The sequence below is a fragment of the Lagenorhynchus albirostris genome, chromosome 2, assembly GCF_949774975.1.
Source record: "Lagenorhynchus albirostris chromosome 2, mLagAlb1.1, whole genome shotgun sequence".
NCBI lineage: Eukaryota > Metazoa > Chordata > Mammalia > Artiodactyla > Delphinidae > Lagenorhynchus > Lagenorhynchus albirostris.
The window spans coordinates 157737766-157758378 of NC_083096.1; the positions used below are offsets into that span (position 1 = coordinate 157737766).

A 20613-nucleotide genomic window follows, 5' to 3' on the forward strand; every position below is an offset into this window, starting at 1 on the left:
GAAGTCAGCCTTGCCTGGACAGAGCAGGATAAGTAAGGAAAGAGAGAGAATGGACCTGAAGGGCCAAAAAGATAGTAACAAGGACAATGACAAGGGATTAGAACTGTCTGGGATTAGTCTGACTCCAGACCTTTTAATTTTTTTCCTGCCTTGTCCAAAGAGTATGGAAGTGGGATGAGTGTGTGTTTTCTGCATACTCGAATTAACCTTAAATAAAATAATAAAGGTTATCCAAGGATATTCTTTGGTATCTGAGCAGCCCACAAAACTTTTCTTTTTTGATGTCCAGTGGCGTGAGTGCCATGTACAAAAAGGAGCAGGTGGGACCCAGCTGCTCCAGGAAAGGAGGTCCTGGAGAAAATCCCCACGGGGATGACTTCAGGTGCCCAGGGATCTTCTCCTGGCTCACTTCCCGCCTGGAGGGCTTACTCCTCAAAAAGCGTTTGATGGGAGCTGCCGCGCTACGGTAAAGGTCAAAGGTCAAAGGTCACCGCTCGCACGTTAAAGTCTTGCAAGGCCAGAGGGTCTGGCCGCCAGGCAGCCAGGACACCTCCAGCCTCCCCCTGCCTCAGTTGACAAGAGGAGCCGCGACCCGCCAACCTAACCCAGATTATATTCAACGGGCCGGCCGAAGGAGCTTCGATTGGTAGGACAGGATGGGGGCGCGGCCTCATGTAGAAAGCCTCCTCTGGATTGGTGCAAATCGTTGAGGGCGGAGCATCCACTCCGGCTGGGCGCGAAAGCTCGAACGCCGCTGCCTGGCCGGAGACTGCGGGAGCAGCTGCGTCCCGGGTGCGGGAAGCGGAGACCTGCTTCTTCCTGAGCGGCGCGCTGCGGAGGCCGGAGTCATGACGGGAGAAGTGGTTTCCGAGGTGAGTTTATGCACTTGCCTCTATCTGAAGCTGCGGAGGCCCGGCGCGGAGGGGTGGGGTGGGGCAGGGGTCGAGCCGGCCGAGTGGGTTGTGGAGGCTGGGAGGACTACAGCTCCCGGCGTGCACTGCGGCGGCTCGGCTTCGCGGCCCTGCGGAGATAAAACTACAGGCCCCGAGTGCTCGGGACCCCGCGGTTGATCCCGGCGCTGGGGTCCCCGCGCCTCGGTCCCCTCGGGGAGGTTGCTCCTGGTCTTTGCGGCGCGCGCAGCCCGCCGCCAGCCTCTGCTCAGCCCGCCCCTTTGGCGCGTTTCCTGCGGCGGGAGCTCTTCCTCCAACTGCGCCCCAACAAGGAGGAAGGACCAGGCCGAACCGGACCGCTAGGGTGAGGGGCAGCATTAACTGTAAATGGACGGCAGGAGTCTTAGAGACTTCGAAATTGGGTCTGGAAGAGGCCTCTGAGGTCATCACACAGGGTCCCAAGAGGTGAAGGTACCAGTCTCGGAGCCTTCCGGGAGGTGACTGGCTGGTCGCTGTCGGAATTGGCGTAGAAACGACATCTGTTTCCAGATCTGTGTTCTTTTCTGGGGCTGAGACTGGAGTGAGACACTCGTCTTGGGAGCAAAATTTAACGGGGCGCTTTAAGATAATTTTTAAAATTAATTTTTACTGAAGTATAGTTGAATTATAATGTGTTAATTACTGCTGTACGGCAAAGTGACTCAGTTACACATATATGTACATTCTTTTTCTTATTCTTTTCCGTTGTGTTTATCACAGGATATTGAATAGAGTTCCCTGTGCTATACAGTAGGACCTTGTGGTTCAAGATAATACTTAAATGCAGTATTTTTAAAAGTAAAAATTAATGCAAAAAATTCCATTATTTGATTTTGAACAAAATATCAAACTTTGAAACGAAGACAAGATCCGACCCTGTGTTTGCACTACTCTGTCTCACTCACCTCACACTCATCCTGGCCCTGGTTCAAAATAAACTTTATTTACAAAAGCAAGCAGCTGACCTCATGAGTCATAATTTGTCCGTTTGATTTTTTATTTTAATATTGCACTAAAATATCTTGATTACTGAGTGTTTTGAGACCTTCTAGCCTCACGCTGTTCCTGGCCGTGACTGTCGCTGGTTCTGCCGCAGATTGCCTAGAATACAGTGATTAAGAGTATCACCATGGGGCTTCCCCGGTGGCGCAGTGGTTGGGAATCTGCCTGCCAATGCAGGGGATACGGGTTCGAGCCCTGGTCCGGGAGGATCCCACATGCCGCGGAGCAACTAAGCCCGTGTGCCACAACTACTTAGCCTGCGCTCTAGACACCACGAGCCACAACTACTGAGCCCATGCACCACAACTATTGAAGCCCGTGCGCCTGGAGCCTGTGCTCCGCAACAGGAGAGACCGCCGCAGTGAGAAGCCCGCACACCGCAACAAAGAGCAGCCCCTGCTCGCTGCAACTAGAGAAAGACCACGGGCAGCAACGAAGACCCAATGCAGCCAAAAATAAATAAATAAATCTATATTAAAAAAAAAAAAAAAGAGTATCACCATGTATTGAGCTATGTGGTTACCTGAACTCAGTTTCCATGTCCACAAATAGTCTTACTGCTTTCCATTGTTGGGAGGATCATCAGCATATACATCATGATCCTCAGTGATATTCCTCTGTTTGTGTTATTTTTGGTTATAATTTTAATAATTGTACTAAACATTCAAATCAATTTAATAGTTGTTTGAGAAGCCATTAGGGTGAAGCCTTGTGACCTATTACATTACAGATGTATTTTCCCCCTTATTAATAAGTTGATTCAGAGTTCTATGAACCAAGCTTGGTCACTAACTAGTCAAGTCATACCCCCATACTAACTACCCCCCATACTAACATACATACATACATACCCCCCATACTAACTACCCAACATACCCCCGTCTCCTTAGATTTTTCACTTGTGACTTAAAAAAATTTTTGGGGGGGGGGCTGAGTTTCAGACATAAACATCGAAAGGCTGTTATAATGAACCCATCACCTAACTTCAGCAATTATCAAATCATGCCAGTCTTGTTTCATTTATACCCCCACCCACTTCCCCCCTTACTGAATTATTGGCAGCAAATTCCACACATATTTCATCCACAGATATTTCATCATGCATCTCTAAAAGGTAAGGGCTTTCCAAAAAAGATAACTACTATATTATTACCATACTTAAAAAATTTAGAATTATTTCTTGATATTAAATAGCTAATCAGTGTTTAGATTTCTTTGACTCATACATATACTTTCAGTTTGTTTGAATTAGGATCCGAACATGGCCCCTGCATATTGCAGTCGGTGATATGTGTGTGTGTAAATATCTTTACTCTCTTTATAAGTCCCCCCCCTTTTTTCTTGCAATTTACTGTTAAAGAAACCACAGAGTTTGTCCTATAGAGTTTCCCACACCTGGATTGCCTCTCTGTGATGTTATTTATCATGTCATTTGGATACACTGAGAAACACTTTACACAGTAAAACGAAATAAGTGCTTGATTCTTTAAATTTATTTACTATAACTCAAAATAAAGAGTTGGTCCTATAATAGCCTTCAAAGGTGAACAATGAATTTTAGTTTGTTTTCTTGTCCAGTAATTTTTTTTTCTTTTATAAATTATTTTATTTATTTATTTTTGGCCACGTTGGGTCTTTGTTGCTGAGCGCAGGCTTTCTCTAGTTGCTGCGAGCGTTGCAGTGCATGGGCTTCTCATTGTGGGGTCTTCCCTTTTTGTGGAGCACGAGCTCTAGGTGTGCGGCTTCAGTAGTTGCAGCACATGGGCTAAGTAGTTGTGGCTCTCGGGCTCTAGAGTGCAGGCTCAGTAGTTGTGGCTCACGGGCTTAGTTGCTCTGTGGCATGTGGGATCTTCCTGGACCAGGGATTGAACCCGTGTCCACTGCATTGGCAGGCGGATTCTTAACCACTGCGCCACCAGGGAAGTCCTGTCCAGTAATTCTTTTTTTTTTTTGCGGTACGCGGGCCTCTCACTGTTGTGGCCTCTCCCGTTGTGGAGCACAGGCTCCAGACGCGCAGGCTCAGTGGCCATGGCTCACGGGCCCAGCCGCTCCGCAGCATGTGGGATCTTCCTGGACCGGGGCACAAACCCATGTCCCCTGCATCGGCAGGCAGACTCTCCACTGCGCCACCAGGGAAGCCCATGTCCAGTAATTCTTAATGTCATCCTTTTGTTAAACCGCTGTATTGGTTTTTCCTTATTTCAGCCTGATGATCCCATGATAATTTGTGTATCTTTATGTACTTAGAGCTTTCTGTCACCTGCTGGTTAATACAAATTATATTCTCATTTTCTAGGTTCACCTAGAAATCAATGATTCAAAACTCATTTCACAAGAAGAAGCAGATAGTCCTTCAGACAGTGGACAGGGCAGCTGTGAAATAGTTGGGCTCTTGAGTGAACAAGGTTTGTAACAGTCAGTACTTTTATTTTTAGGAATAGAATGTGGCAGCTTGGGTTGTAAGGGGACTGGATTAATTTCTTATTCTCTGATTTATTAAATTATTAATGCTTAACCTTGTTTGTTCTGTTTATTATAAAAGCAAAATAATAGTGCTTGTACCCTTTTGAAAATAACCATTTCTGTTATATTATTGAATGTATAAAGTGTCTAGAAGATACCATATTGCCTGGTTGAATGCATTCATCCTATAATAAAAGGACTTTTAACACCTGCCAGAAGGATCAGAACAGCTTTACACATTGTAAATATATATAATTACATTTCTTAGTAAGAGATATTTTTCCAGGGAAAGTGGTTTTCAAAATATATTTTTAGATTTGCTTTGCTACAATCAGTTCTTAGTGTTAGTTACATAATTTCACAAGGTGATATATCACTTGGCTAATTGGATATGTTTTTGAGGAGTACGGGGACTAGGAAGAAGGCCAATGACGGTAGACTCTAAAAAAAATTGTGTTTCCTCCAGATTCAGATGAAGAGATATTTGTGAGTAAGAAATTGAAAAGCAGGAAGGTGCTACAAGAGAGTGATTCTGAACAGGAGGGCACAAATGCCTCTCCAGAGAAAACTACCTATGACAATATAGAGGAGGAAGATAAGGAGAACTTACATGCTGGAAAAAATGGAAAAGTCAGAAGGATTTACAGAACTCTGGTGAACAGTGATGAGAGTGACATCGAGGAGTCTTTGTGTCAGGAAAATCTTGAAACCCAAGTGACACCTTGCTTAGAGCTGAGTCTCCAACCTGAAAACTCTGTGGATTTTACAGTTGACAGAAAGATTTCCAAAAAACCCATACATGATAAAGAAGGAATTGGAGGAAAAGCAAAAGTAAAATCAAAGCGAAGACTCAAGAAAGAGGAGAGAAAGATGGAGAAAATTAAGCAGCTGAAAAAGAAGGAAACAAAAAATGAGGTACATTTAAAAGAATAATTTGCTGTTTCTAAGGCAGGTTAATGTTTTAGAAAAAGTTGCTTTTAGGAAAAACAGTTGCTTTTAGTTCTTGAGGTTGTTTCTGCACTCAGGATATACCTTCGAGTTGATTGTCTTGCAATGAGGTATGTGATTTCAAATCCGTTGGTCTCATTCTCCATTTTGGATATGAGAGGACACCTTCCAAATAAATGGGTTTCTGATTTTCTTTGTGAGCACGTGGAGTTATTCTTTGCTGTTTCTGATCTGATGAAAATTAACTTTCATAGGATTTTTCATGCCTCCATCAGTCAAAAGTCTTGTTTGCCCCCTGGAAAAACCATGCTCAAATTTTATAAGCTAGTTGCTTAATGAAGTATTTAATTGACTTTTCAAATACAAATGTACTATTTATTAAGTTAATTTTGGACAATTGTGTAAAATCACAGCATGGACTTCAAAGGATGACTATGGATTAGGAACCAGTGATAATGTTCTAGGATGCCATATACTTGTCTGTTGAGGAAGCATGAGCTTTTTCTGTCCTGATGCAAATTGCTATATGGTGTTGTAAAACATTGGATTTGAAAATGATTGGATCTTGCTTTTTCTTTGTGTTACCCAGGAAGATGATGTGAAACAGCTATTTAATGACAGTGGCTGTCTACTTGTAGATAAAGACCTTTTTGAAACTGGGTTGGAGGAGGAAAATAACTCTCCATTAGAAGATGAAGAGTCATTAGAATCAATAAGGGAAGCTGTGAAAAACAAAGTAAAAAAGCACAAGGCAAGTAAAAGATGACTGCAGTTAGAGCTAACCCACTGCTTCTAACCTTTGCTTTGTTTTCTGATTTACTGTTGGAACCTTAATTTTTTTTTTTTAACTGAAGAAAAAGCACGTGTCAATTGATTTCAGTTTTTCAGCCATTAATTTTGGAATTATGCAGTACAAGTGATAGACGTACTACATTGTTTGGGAACTAGTATTTTCATTGCCCTAATAAGAATGTTGAGGAAAGTAAGATACTTTTATGTTTTGTAAGAAACAGGTAAAAAAGGGGTCAGAGATGTAAATTTTATAATCTGGTGGCCTCTAGGAAATGAACCTATGGGGTTTCAGGAAGGGTATCAAAGAGAAGCATCAGTCGAAGCATCGTTGTCTGGGCTTCCCTGGTGGCGCAGTGGTTGAGCGTCTGCCTGCCGATGCAGGGGACACGGGTTTGTGCCCCGGTCTGGGAAGATCCCATATGCCGCGGAGCGGCTGGGCCCGTGAGCCATGGCCGCTGAGCCTGCGCTAAAAAAAAAAAAAAAAAAAAAAAAAAAAAAAACCATCGTTGTCCTGAGTGTTTGGAAGCATAATCATTCTTCCTGAGATTAGCTTCCTGGAAGTCACTGTCCCTCCTTAGGGAAAGATGTAATAGAGAGGTGTAAGAAATGAGGGCCCAAGCTCCATTGGAGACAACTAATGTGTTTTCTAGGCATTAGAGGATGCTGTGTGTCTAACATTTTATATTTGATAATTATTGATTTAGCATTAATGTAGCGTGATGTGGTGTTGGAGTGCAAAAGCAGTCTTTGCGTAAGCAACATCCTCTTGTGTCAGTTTAATTTTTTTCCCTGTTAATCCATTTGCAATCTTCTCTTTTAGAGAAAGGAACCATCTTTGGAGAGTGAGGTCTATTCATTTGAAGAAGAAACTGAGTTATCAAAAGGCACCACGAGGAAGGTGACATAGAGCCCTATATAGTTGTCATGTTGAGCTCTTTTCCCAGGCGATTGTGGGTTTTTCAGGAGTTTTATTGTGTCTATCGTATTACCCTGATTCCTAGGATATTGCTTTGTGCATAGTAGGGACACAAATATGAATTGGACTGAATTAATTCTATGAGACTTGCAAATAAGTGAGCTCCTGAAGTTTATATTGTTTTGATCTTATTAATGCTTACTGTTCCCTCCCCATCCTCTTTTCTTGGAGAGAGCAGACTTTTATGGGATGAATATCTATCAACCTTTCTGGATAATAGCATTAATGTAATCTCACTTTTTGTTTTCTTTAAGGAAAGAAAGGCAGCCAAGTTAAGTAAGGAAGCATTAAAAAAATTGCATAGTGAGACTCAGCGCCTTATTCGAGGTAAAGAAACCTGTATGGTAAACACTGAGACAAATCACATTATTTCTTTGTAAGCTCAACTTGGATGTTGGGGACTTTCCTTTTTTTTTAACAATCTTAATATGAATGAGATTATAATAATCAAGTTTAGAATTGATCTTGATGAATGGCCATTGTTCTGAAGCCCCTGGAACATTAGTATAAACTGAGAAAATTTCCGGAACTGTAGTGGTGGTAATGAGGGAGTTTTTTAAAGGGTTGTCTATGGCCTAGCTGCATCAGGATCCCTTTTACAAACCTTTCAAATTTATAAATTCTTAGGCCCCACAGAAATTCTGATTCAGTAGGCTCGAAATGGGGTCCAAGAATCTCTATTTTTAAAAAACTTACTGGATCAATTTGATTTCACAGCTAATTTTAAAAGCCACTGGTCTTCAGGGAATTTTTTTGTAGTTGGAGCCTGCTTTTATTAAAGGCAGGTTTGTTTTCTATTTCTGAGGATGGCTTTGGTTGTTTAGTTAACTGATTGTAAAGTGACATTTCAGAATGTACAGTATATGTATTTGCTTGTTTTGTTCCATTTTCTAGAGGCTGCACTTAATCTTCCATATCATATGCCTGAGAATAAAACTGTTCATGAATTCTTCAAACGTAAACCCCGGCCCACTTGCCAGGGAAATGCCATGGCACTACTGAAGTAAGAAGCTTCTTTCCTTGTGATTATAATTTTCATAAATATTCAGTTCTGAGGCAAACACCTGGTGTAAAGAGTTCAGATTCCTCACTTCCTTAAAATTGATTTAAACGATTCATTACGTGCTAAGGGATAAGAATGTTTCACGTTTAGGATAATTTTCAACTCCAGGTTATTTTCCCTTCTCTAGATCATCTAAGTATCAGGCAAGCCATCACAAAGAAATCACAGACACTGAAAATACAACTGAGATAAATAGTGACCACCATAGCAAAGATTCTGAGCAGACAACAGGTGCAGGATATGAAATGGAAATTAATGCACTCCCTGCAGTTTCAAAGGAACCCCAGATCACTACTGGATCAAATGAGTCTTGCAGTAAGAATTTGACAGGAAGTGAAGAGCTAGAAATTCCCGAGAAACAAGAGCAGAGTGATGCTAGACCTTCACCTGGGGACATCTCGGTGGCACAACAGGAATGCAGCTTCTTTGGGAATAAGGACAGTGAGGAGTATCAGGCTGGAGGGCTTGTGGCACCTGAACCTTGTGCCCTGGAGGAAGAAGAAGGCCTGAAAAAAACAGAAGAAGCAGATGAGAAGGTGGAAGAGCCCAGCCTTCAAACTAAATCAGCAGCAGTGGTGCCACCTGAAAAAGTGAGGAGGTTCACTGTGGATAGACTGAAGCAACTGGGAGTAGATGTTTTCATTCAGCCTCGGCTGGGTGCTGACAAAGATTCTTTTGTGATACTTGAAGAACCTGAAACCAACAGAGGTAATCCTTTGAATTGTGAGGAGCTTCTCTAGAGTGATTTGTTCTGGCAGCTTTCTAGTATTTGCCACTGTGGAGGACAGGGAATACAGGAGAAACAAATAATCACACATGGTCTTATTCTACAGATGTACCAGATACCAGATAGAAATCATTTAGATACATTTGGCAGGGTATTAGAATGTTCTAAACCTTGTTTAAATGGAAACCTGTTGACAGTCAATGTACAAAGCAGGGTACATTGCTGTTGTTTTATGGTATGACTTTGATAAAAGCATTATTCAGTTTTTCACAGTTAGAAATATCTTGGTTCAGCAAATTGTCTGCAAAACTGAATTTCTTTTCTTTCTTTTCATTCATTCAACAAGTATTAAACTATCCGCTACATGCAAGTTGCTGTAAGGCATACTTGAGAAATCTGACGTTTATCCTACACTTAAGGTACTTACGCTCTACCCGGGGAGATAAGCAGTAGGCAAATAACAGCAATACAAGGAAGTGACATTTTCTATCATGAACATGTGTCCCTGATAATTGGAAAAAGTTAAATAACATGGAGAAAAGGGAAGAGTATTCTTTGCTGAAAGAAACATTTAGAGTAAAGAATCATAGTAAAGAGGAGGGATAAGTTTCTTACAATAGATGATTAAAGAATAAGTGGATGTAATTACTTGTTCACTACCTTCCCCTTTATACTTTTAGTAGGGATCTTCTGGCTTGTTCCTTACTCTGTCCCCCGTGCTGCCACAGTGGATGACACATTTTAGGCAGCCATGTTTACTGAATGAATGAAAGAATGAATGAATGATCCTTCAAGAGAGAAATCAAGTATTACCCACATTGGGTAGACTTCCTGACTTGTCGGTAAAATTAGGTGTTCCCTCCTCTGCAATGTGATATGATAATTAAGAGCTGAGGCTCTATAGCGAGGTTGGGACCTGAATCTGGATTACACTATTCACTGTTTAAACTTGAGTCTGCTATTTGACCTCTCCAAGGCATCTTTTTTTTTTTTTTTTTTTGCGATACGCAGGCCTTTCACTGTTGTGGCCCCTCCTACCGCGGAGCACAGGTTCTGGATGCGCAGGCTCAGCGGCCATGGCCCACGGGCCCAGCCGCTCCGCGGCATGTGGGATCTTCCCAGACCGGGGCATGAACCCGTGTCGCCTGCATCGGCAGGCGGACTCCCAACCACTGCGCCACCAGGGAAGCCCCAAGGCATCTTTTTTAAAAAATGAAATAACGCTATCTGGTTCACAGGGCTTTAGTGAAGATTTGTTGAAATAATGCATACAAGTGGATAGCATAAAGAAACACTCAAATGGTGGCTGCTTTTTCTATTATCAGTGAAATTATTTACATCAAGACTCTCCTTCATTAACTAACATATGGTTGGCAGGTGCTAGGTCAGCCACAGTATCAGTCTTCGTTGATTGAATGGGTGGACTTTGTGGAAGTGGAGAGAAGGACGTTCTTAGAAGGGACAGAAAGAGCTCTGTGTGGTGCATATTGGAAGGACGTGTAAGTCAGTTTGACCAGAGCAGTTGCGGGGGTGGAAGGGTTTTGTAACAACTAGCATAGCTCTGTTAGCAAAGTGTGGAAATAAGCTGTTGCCTAGAACAGGGAGAGAAAGTTTTGTTGTGTGGGACTAGAAGTTATCTAAATAGTCTCAGACTGAAAGGTGCAGTAGAACTTTTTGAGTACTTACTATCCTAATACTGTGGAATTTTGTTATATGGGACTAGAAGTTTTCTAAACAGTCTCAGACTGAGAAACAGAAAAGGGAAGAAACCTTTTTTTTTTTGCATACCTACTATATTAGACACTGATAGGTCTTTTTATTAGTTATCTTTCTTAATTTTCGTAGCCCCAGATATTATTTTGCAAATGAAGAGCCTGAGGTTTGGAGAGGTTGGGTAATTTTTCCAACATTACACTTGGCTTTTACAGGGAACTAGCACAATGCCTGGCTCATAGTAGCCACTTATTTTTAACTCAGAATATGTTTTCCTTCAGAAATAGTATTTGACATGGATATTGGGTTTCCAGATCAGCCTGTTTCATAATATATGAAGTTAGGATCAACATTTATTCATTCATGCAATAAACTTTTATTTAGCATGATGTTGGGTGCTGTGTATGCAAGTAAGATGTAGTCCCTTCTCACGAGGAAATTAAAGCCTAGTAGGAGTAACAGGCAGAAAAGTTGGATGTTAAGTGCTGTGCATACTTTGAGCCTAGAGAAAGAGTTCCTCACAGGGAGTCAGGGAAGCTTCTGAAAGGAGCTCATACCTGAGCTGAGTCCTGAAAGCTGAGTAAGAGATACCAAGGCAGAGAGGTGAGGGAGGGCTTTCTTGGTGGAGGGGACAGAGCTACAAAAGACACAAAGACAAGAGAAAGCTCTGGTTAGCTGAAGTGAAGATTGCAAGGAGGTTGGTGACTAGAGGCCAGATCATGCAGGGCTTTTAGGTGGAGACATGAGCTAGAGCAGAGACTTTTCACTTAGAGAGGAGATGAAAGGTGTTGGGAAAAGACGATGGAGGGAGAGGAGCTTGAACAGGGGTTCTATAGTGAGGAGGGTGGTGGTTGAGTCACGTAGTAAAGGGCAAGGAAAAGGGGTGCTCCAGTGGGTTGGTGGATGAAGAGTTTTGAGGGACCTGGCTTTCTCCAGAAGAATGAAGGCAACTCCTGCCTCACTCTTATTTAAGGTCTTGAGTAATCTTCCTCCCCTTCCACTTCTTTTATTCTCTTGGCACCAGTGATGAGCTGCCTATTTCTGTTCCCTTTCCACTGCCACTCCCTGTTGCTTCCAACTTACTGAAATAATATAAAATGGGATGCAGACTTACAGCTTCTCACCCTACTCTTTGGTTTGCAATGTAAACATGCCCTCCTTTGGGATTGGATTTTTTCTATTAATAAATAATGTTAGAGACTCAGAATAAAAAGGTTTCTTTCCAGTTCTTCTCTTTTTCTACTAAGACGCTCTAGGGAGGGAAAACCCACATCTACACGCTAAGCACAAAACTACTAAAGTATGATTTGAGCGCATTTTAGAAAAAGAGCCAAACTTGGAGTATCTTGGACATTTTATCATGGAAGAGAACGCATGGCATGTGAAAATAGCCAGCGTCCCTCAACCCCAAAGGAGCTTTTCTTCCTCTCCTTTCCTTTCCGTCAGCTCTTTTACACCAGATCCCACTATGGTATGACTGACTTGTTAAACAGAGTGAGAGAGGTAACAGCTAGCTGAGGGAGGAAGGAAAGAAAGTTCTGAGCAATAGCAGTGGGGAAGAAGGGAAAGGCCCTGTTGCTATTAGACCACTGAACTCATACTACGTGTGTGTGTGTGTGTGTGTGTGTGTGTGTGTGTGTATTCATAGTCCCGTTTATATACAAGTAGGGCGTGTGGTACAGGGACCACTTCTAACTGGGATTTCCTTTCTGATTGTACTGATTATATCTTTAAAATTTTGATGAAGAAACTTTTCCAGTCCTGCCGCTGACTTACATCACTCATTGCATTGATTGTTATTTTCTTTTTCCATTTTTTAAATTGACCTTACTCGTATTTAGTGAGATTGCTAACAAGCAGTGAAATGTTCAAAGAAGGGAATTTTTTAAAAGGAGACTGAAACCTATGAGAAATTAAGCCCTTGAATAATTGAGGAGTATGGTATTTTTTCTACCAGCTTAATACTTTTTTAAAAAGAAGTGCACACTTATTTTTATTTTTTTAACATCTTTATTGGAGTGTACTTGCTCTACAATGGTGTGTTAGTTTCTGCTTTATAACAAAGTGATTAGTTTCTGCTTTATAACAAAGTGAATCAGCTATACATATACATATATCCCCATATCTCCTCCCTCTTGTGTCTCCCTCCCACCCTCCGTATCCCACCCCTCTAGGTGGTCACAAAGCACCGAGCTGATCTCCCTGAGGAATTGCACATATTTAGAAACTTCATTGTAAATTTCTACCCTAAAATGAGTTTTGAAGTATATTGAGGAAGTTGCAGCAGTCCGTTAGTTTGGGTTAAGTTATATGAATTGGACACAGGTGTTGGTAGCAAAGGAGATTTTGGTATTTCTCTGTGTGTGTTTTTTTCCCTACAAGTTTGTTGAACTTAAAAAACACAGCTTGTAATTCTTAACTGGAATCTTAAAGGCAAACTGACATACTGGCTGGCGTTTGGTTTAGAACTGGAAGCCTTGAAGCAGCGTTTCTGGAAGCATGCTAATCCAGCAGCCAAACCCAGGGCTGCTCAGCAGGTGAATGTGAACATCATAGTGAAAGATGTGGGCCCTGATGGAAAGGAAGAGCTCAAGGCAGATACGGTAGCTGTGACTTTGGCAGCTGAGAAGCTGGATGGAGCAAGCCACACAAAACCAGGTATTTGCGGTCATGGGGGTTTCTTTGTTTATTTTTTTGGCTGGGGGCGGGGATGGGTGCCTGGCTCTTTGTACTCTGGCAGGGCTTTATGGCTACTGAAGACCCTATAGTGAGACGTTATAGAATCTTTTTCCTTGGAGACTTTAGAGATGGGACAGCAGTACCTCTAGCATGATTCATGTGTGTAGCATTACCTAGTTGTGTGGGGTGGGTAAGAGGAATTATTTCTTAAACTAGCCTTTGTCTTATTGTTTAAAAAAATATATCCATTGTAGAAAATACATGGAATAAACAAAAAACTTCTACAATTCTCTATCAGAGACATCTTCTGTAACCATGTTTTATATCCTTTAAAACTTTTTGCATGTATTTTTTAAGCAGACAGTACGTGTCTGCTTAAAAAATAAAACAGTAATGCAATCATACTGTGCATTCTGCTTTGTAATCTGTATTAGGGACAGGTCTGTTTTTCCACTCCCACTTTGAAAACACGAGTAATATATCACATAGAAAAAAATTAAAACACTGAGGAAAAGGTATAAAATGAAAAATTAGTCTTCCCAAAGGCAACTTAACAATTTCTTGTGTGTTCTGGGAAAATTCATATGCATATGCCATTGTGTGTGTGTGTGTGTGTGTGTGTGTGTGTGTGTGTGTGTGTGTGTGTGAGAGAGAGTGAGAGAGAGAGAGACATTGTACACTTATACTCTCTGCCAGGCACTGCTCTAGGTGCTTTACAGCAAATAACATTAGTGTCCTTATTTTATATGTGAAGAAACTGATATAGAAAGCATTTAAACAACTTGCTCAAATTTATATAACTAGTAAGTAGTAGAACCAGCAGCCTAATCCAGACCACCTAACTCAAGAGTTCACATATCAGGATACACATATTGCTTTGAGGCCTTTTTTTTTTTTTAACAGCTGTGTGATATTCCATTGTGCAAGTATAACATGATTTGTTTAACCATACTCCTATTAATGGACATTGTGTTTGTTTCAGTTTTGGTATTTCATACAATATTGCGTCCTAGTATCAGATATATGTTAGTAAATTTTGATGCAAAATTCCTTACAGTGGAATCAGTGAGTCAAAAAAAAAATATATATATATATATACATATCATCCCATTGTCCTTCAGAATAGTTGCACCGATTTACACTCTGAATCACGGTGTATAAGAGTTCCTGTTAAAAAAAAAAAGAGTTCCTGTTTCTTCCAGTTAATAACAGATATTATCAAGCCTTCAAATTTTTGCCAAATATATAAAAACTGGTATCTCATTATTTTGATTTGTATTTCTAATGAGAAGTGATGTTAAGCATTATTTTTTAAAATAATTTTTAATTTTATTTTTGGCTGCATTGGGTCTTTGTTGCTGTGCTCGGTCTTTCTCTAGTTGGGGCGAGTGGGGGCTACTCTTCATTGCGGTGCATGGGCTTCTCATTGCGGTGGCTTCTCTTGTTGCAGAGCACAGGCTCTAGGTGCGCGGGCTTCAGTAGTCGTGGCCCGCGGGCTCAGTAGCTGTGGCCCATGGGCTTAGTTGCTCCACAGCATGTGGGATCTTCCTGGACCAGGGCTCGAACCTGTGTCCTCTGCATTGGCAGGTGGATTCTTAACCACTGTGCCACCAGGGAAGCCCTTAAGCATTATTTTTAATTTTATTTACAATACATGTTCATTTTTCTGTGAACTACCAGTTCATATCGTTTGCCCATTTTACTCTTGAGTTGTTTCTCTTTTTCTTTAATGTGGATAAATTTATCAATATTTTCCTTCATGGCTTCTGAACCATAGACTTTTGAAGGCCCACTCCCCCCCACCCATCTTTTTTTTTTTTACCCTTTTAAATAATAGTTTTATAATCTCTGTAATATATTAGCCCAGGGTGTAGAGCATAATCATGGAAGTTATCTCCTACACTCAATTCATGATATTCTCCATTTGTTAAGATAACAAAAGCCTAGACTCCTAAGGTCTCTGATTTTCCTTTTGGGTCGCGTCTAGAACACCTCTGGAGTTGCCTAAAGTGGACACTTGTGTTGTTGTAGTGTGTAGTTGGTCATTACGTCTAAAGGCATCTCTTCATATTTCTGTTCAGGGGAAAAGCTTCAGGTGCTGAAAGCTAAGCTGCAAGAAGCAATGAAACTCCGAAGGTCTGAGGAGCGCCAAAAGCGCCAAGCATTACTTAAGTTAGATAATGAAGATGGATTTGAAGAAGAGGAGGAGGAGGAGGAAGAAATGACGGATCAGTCCGAGGAAGACGGAGAAGAGGAGGGAGAGGAAGCTTTGGAGGAAGAAGAGGCAAAAGAGGAGGAAGAGGAGGAAGAAGGCAATCAGGAGGTTTCTGGCAATTATGTGATTTTGTTACTAGATCATGATGAATAAGGAAGAGAGAAAATCAGATTTGAGTAAGAATATAATGAGCATGTTCAATTGTATAAGAGGTTTCAGGGGCAGAGATAAACGTAGCTCATATGTACTTAAATATTAGTGCTTTCAGTCCTTTCAGCACCAGGGAACACCTGCAGTTCACAGAGCCATAGCCTTGGCTTCTACCTGTTGGTTTACATATTGTACTATTATACTGATATCGAAATGGTTTTGTATTAATAGAAATTTTATCTTTGTTGTTCATTTAGGTTTCTCTGTTCAGAATAAAAAGCACTTTTAACCTTGGCCAGGTTGAGTTCTGGAATAAATTCTCAGACAGCCCGAGACCTTCCTGAGTTAATTTTATTCTTGTTGAGGAAGGTATTTGTAGAAGGGCCTCTTGCCCTTTTTCTATAGTATTGTTTTCCACCTAGAGAAGACAGATGATGATAGGACTTTTGGTATTAGAAAAAAGAAAATCGTCCTTGTCATTTAAAAGAACTGGTTAATGTTTAACCCTGGGTAAAGGAAGAGGAAAGCCATGGCTGAACTGGGCAGGATGTCATAGTTTGTGGTTGGTTGGAGGTCAGTAGTTGTCCTGCAATCTCAGGCTAATCATGTAACCTCTCATTGACTCAATAAAATGATAATCTGGTTCTTTCATGATCTTGTGGCAGTTTTGGGAGGGTAAAGGTAAAGTAACATAAGTATAAAAGAGCTTTAGAAGTGTCAGCGTAAATTGTGTTGATGATAATGGTTAGACCGAGCTTCCTTCAGGTTTACCTTTTCAGATTTAAGATGCGACTTGTAACTAAGCACCCATATTTCAGGCTGACAGTGTGTTTGCTTTTAAATTTTTTGACTTGTATTATTCTGTTTTGGGGTTGTGTGATTGGTAAAGATTGCAGAATTCCTTCTCGGTAGTGAAGAAATAGAAACCAAAGATGAGAAAGAAATGGATAAAGAAAACAATGATGGCAATGGTGAAATTGGCAAGTCAGTTGGCCTCCTCTCTGTCCCCAAGCCTCTCTTGTCAGATTCTACCTTCCTTCTATTTAAGGACAACTCTTCCAAGATGGGGTAAGTAATTCTCTCTAAGGAAAGGTAAGATTCCCTGGTATTTGCCCCTCTAGTAAGAAGCAGATACTCAAACAATTTACCTTCTTATTTTGTAGTTACTCTGCTAGTGAAGAAAAATCAGAAATAGATGAAAACTCAGGCAAAAGACCTAGCAAACTAGGTAAGTAGTGACTCTTTCACAGAACGTGACTTTTCTCTGATCCTCCAGCTTTGACACTTAAGGACTACAATTCCTTAAGGTTCCATTTTTTGGAACCCTAGTGGACTTTTCCCAGTCTTACCTGTGGCAATGACAGGAATTTATGAATTAGAATATTTTTCTTGGTCCAGTTTTTGAAAACTTACCTGCAGTTTCCACGAGCATGTAATAGGTCCTTAGTGAGTATGTGTTGATTGAACGAAACATGAAACATTTCTATCATATGTAGATCAAAGGAAGATGTGTAAGTGATTGGATAATGGAAAGAGTAATCATAGGCATTAGGCAGAAAGACAGGAACTTTCAGGTGTCACTTAGCTCACAGTGATAAACCCTGATTATATGATGGTATCTTAGTACCATAATTGACCTTTTTTTAAAAAAAATTTATTTATTTTATTTATTTATTTTTGGCTGCGTTGGGTCTTCGTTGCTGTGTGCAGGCTTTCTCTAGTTGTGGTGAACGGGGGCTACTCATCGTTACGGTGCACGAGCTTCTCATTATGGTGGCTTCTCTTGCGGAGCACAGGCTCTAGACACGCGGGCTTCCGTAGTTGTGGCATGCAGGCTCAGTAGTTGTGGCTCGTGGGCTCTAGAGCGCAGACTCAGTAGTTGTGGCAGACAGGCTTAGTTGCTCCGCGGCATGTGGGATCTTCCCGGACCAGGGCTCGAACCCGTGTCCCCTGCATTGGCAGGTGGATTATTAACCACTGCACCCCCGTAATTGACCTTTAATGTAACGTTTTGGAACATGTAACTTGAGAGGTTTGCCAATGGGTCTTACCTGACAGTTTCATTCTCAACTCTTTTTCCTAAACAAATCTAACTTATTTCTAGAATCATGCACTTAAAAGTTATTTTTCTTTAGATGAAGATGATTCGTGCTCATTACTGACAAAGGAGAGCAGCCACAATAGCAGCTTTGAGCTGATAGGCTCCACAATTCCATCCTATCAGCCTTGCAACAGACAAACAGGCCGTGGGACCAGTCTTTTCCCTACGGCAGGAGGATTCAGATCTCCTTCCCCTGGACTATTTCGAGCCAGTTTGGTCAGCTCAGCTTCTAAGGTAAGATGGCAGTGGTTTTCTAATCTCCTTCCGCTTCTGCTTCCCACATTGCTAAATAAAGTGTGTCCAAGCCAACAACTCCCACCACATTGTGTATGTTTAGTTTAAAAAATCCACCCCTTTGTGTATTTTTATATGTATATAAATTTATTTTATTTATTTATTTTTGGCTGCATTGGGTCTTTGTTGCTGCACGCGGGCTTTCTCTAGTTTCGGGGAATGGGGGCTACTCTTCGTTGTGTTGCACGGGCTTCTTGTTGCTGTGGCTTCTCTTGTTGTGGAGCATGGGCTCTAGGTGCGCGAGCTTCAGTAGTTGTGGCTCACGGGCTTAGTTGCTCCGCGGCATGTGGGATCTGCCCAGACCAGGGCTCGAACCCGTGTCCCCTGCATTGGCAGGCGGATTCTTAACCACTGTGCCACCAGGGAAGTCCCCCCGCTTTGTGTATTAAAAACAAGCCTCATCCAAGGTTCTTACGTTCTTGAAAATATTTTTCTTTATGCTCCTCTTGGCTATGCATTGTCCTCCTCAACTGCAATTGCCTGAGAGTAGATTAAATTTTACAAATAGCAGCTTCTGCTGTTGTCATGACAGTGAATGACATTTGTAAAATGTTTTGTTTTTGTTTGGTTTTGTTTTGGTGCCAGAGTTCAGGAAAGCTGTCTGAGCCTTCACTTCCCATAGAGGATTCCCAGGATCTGTATAACGCCTCCCCAGAGCCTAAGACACTTTTCCTAGGAGCAGGAGACTTCCAGTTCTGTTTAGAAGATGACACTCAGAGCCAACTGTTGGATGCAGATGGGTAGGTAGTTTTATGTTTCTGTGGGTGGATGGTGCTGAGTACGGCTTAATTTTGTTTAAAAATAAAGTGAGCTTCTGTCGCTCCATCTGTGCTTTCTCTTCTGAGAAAGAGAGGTGTACAGACCATTAGTATTACATTCCACACGTTTGAACAAAGTCTGTCTAGAAAATTAAAAGTAAATAGCCTTGGGCTTCCCTGGTGGTGCAATGGTTAAGAATCCGCCTGCCAATGCAGGAGACACGGGTTCAAGCCCTGGTCTGGGAAGATCCCACATGCCATGGAGCAACTAAGCCCATGCGCCACAACTACTGAGCCTGTGCTCTAGATCCCGTGAGCCACAACTACGGAGCCTGCAAGCCACAACTACTGAAGCCCGGGCGCCTAGAGCCCGTGCTCTGCAACAAGAGAAGCCACCACAATGAGAAGCCCGCGCACCACAATGAAGAGTAGCCCCCGCTCGCTGCAACCAGAGAAAGCCTGCACACAGCAATGAAGACCCAACGCAGCCAAAAATAAATAAATAAATAAATACATTTATTTAAAAAAAAAAGAAAAAGTAAATAGCCTTGCTGGCATTCTGATCCTTCCAATTTCTGCATTGTATGAAATGCATAGCTCTTATAAGGTCATCAGATTTCTCTGCATCCATCCTACTATGTTAGGATTGTTGGGTAGGATTGAGAATTGACACTTTTGTGGCACATTACATGCATAACACCAAGCCCTACTCTAGCACCATTTGAAGCCAAAAATTATCCTTTACCCTTCACCCTCTTTTTTTAGAATTGGCTTTTTTAAAAAAATTAATTTATTTATCTTTTTAATTTTGGCTGCATTGGGTCTTTGTTGCTGTGCATGGGCTTTCTCTAGTTGTGGCAAGTGGGGGCTACTCTTCGTTGTGGTGGCTTCTCTTGTTGTGGAGCATGAGCTCTAGGTGTGCGGGCTTCAGTAGTTGTGCCACGTGGCCTCAGTAGTTGTGGCTTGCGGGCTCAGTAGTTGTGGCTTGTGGGCTCTAGAGCACAGGCTCAGTAGTTGTGGTGCACGGGCTTAGTTGCTCTGCAGCGTGTGGGATCTTTCTGGACCAGGGCATGAACCTGTGTCCCCTGCATTGGCAGGCAGGTTCTTAACCACTGCACCACCAGGGAAGTCCCATGCCCTTTACCTTTCGAATAGGCTTTATTCTTTCATAAACTTCCCCCTCCCTCTTTAGATTGTCACAGCCTAAAGTGTGACACTCTTGTCTTCTGGTTCAGGATTCAGCTTCTAACTTCGGTATTGGAGATGAGTTCGGGCTTTTCACCCACCACTTTGTTTTTTTCCTGGAGAACTTCTTACACTCTTCATTGTGCTTGTAGGTTCTTAAATGTTAGAAACCACAGGAATCAGTACCAAGCTTTGAAGCCTCGATTGCCGTTGGCCAGTATGGATGAGAACGCCATGGACGCCAACATGGATGAGCTGTTGGATTTGTGTACGGGAAAGTTCACATCTCAGGCTGAAAAACCTCTGTCCAGGAAGAGCGACAAGAAAGAGAACATGGAGGAACTTCTGGATCTGTGTTCAGGAAAATTTACTTCTCAGGGTAATTATCCAACAGAGCATCAGGCTCACCACAGCCAAATATCTTAAGTCAGTGTCCTTGAAAAGAAGCCCCTTACTGTCAGGTGAGAAAACAGAGCTGTGGTGGATTCTTGAGCATAGGTTGCATGCCCTGCTTAGCTCCTGACATTCAGAGCTCTTACTTTCTTAGAGTGGTGAAGTATCAACTTAAAACTGCTTTAGCTTTGGCCATATGACTTGTCATTTATGGCTAATATATGT

General features: G+C 41.8%; 1 protein-coding gene across 2 annotated transcripts in view; it reads left to right on the plus strand.

The window, feature by feature from the left end:
- Positions 1-786: 786 nt before the first annotated feature.
- Positions 787-20613, plus strand: part of CLSPN (claspin) — a 28590-nt gene continuing 8763 nt past the window's right edge. The window contains exons 1-15 of one of the 2 annotated variants that reach the window (XM_060142701.1): positions 787-872; positions 4228-4336; positions 4861-5309; positions 5932-6093; positions 6955-7032; positions 7365-7437; positions 8005-8113; positions 8301-8881; positions 13080-13271; positions 15374-15615; positions 16547-16725; positions 16821-16885; positions 17793-17992; positions 18638-18792; positions 20148-20374. In XM_060142701.1, the coding sequence (XP_059998684.1) occupies positions 849-872; positions 4228-4336; positions 4861-5309; positions 5932-6093; positions 6955-7032; positions 7365-7437; positions 8005-8113; positions 8301-8881; positions 13080-13271; positions 15374-15615; positions 16547-16725; positions 16821-16885; positions 17793-17992; positions 18638-18792; positions 20148-20374 (2845 nt within the window). In that variant the 5' untranslated portion in view covers positions 787-848. The remainder of the gene's footprint in view (positions 873-4227; positions 4337-4860; positions 5310-5931; positions 6094-6954; positions 7033-7364; positions 7438-8004; positions 8114-8300; positions 8882-13079; positions 13272-15373; positions 15616-16546; positions 16726-16820; positions 16886-17792; positions 17993-18637; positions 18793-20147; positions 20375-20613) is intronic. The other variant, XM_060142702.1, reaches the window with a different exon arrangement.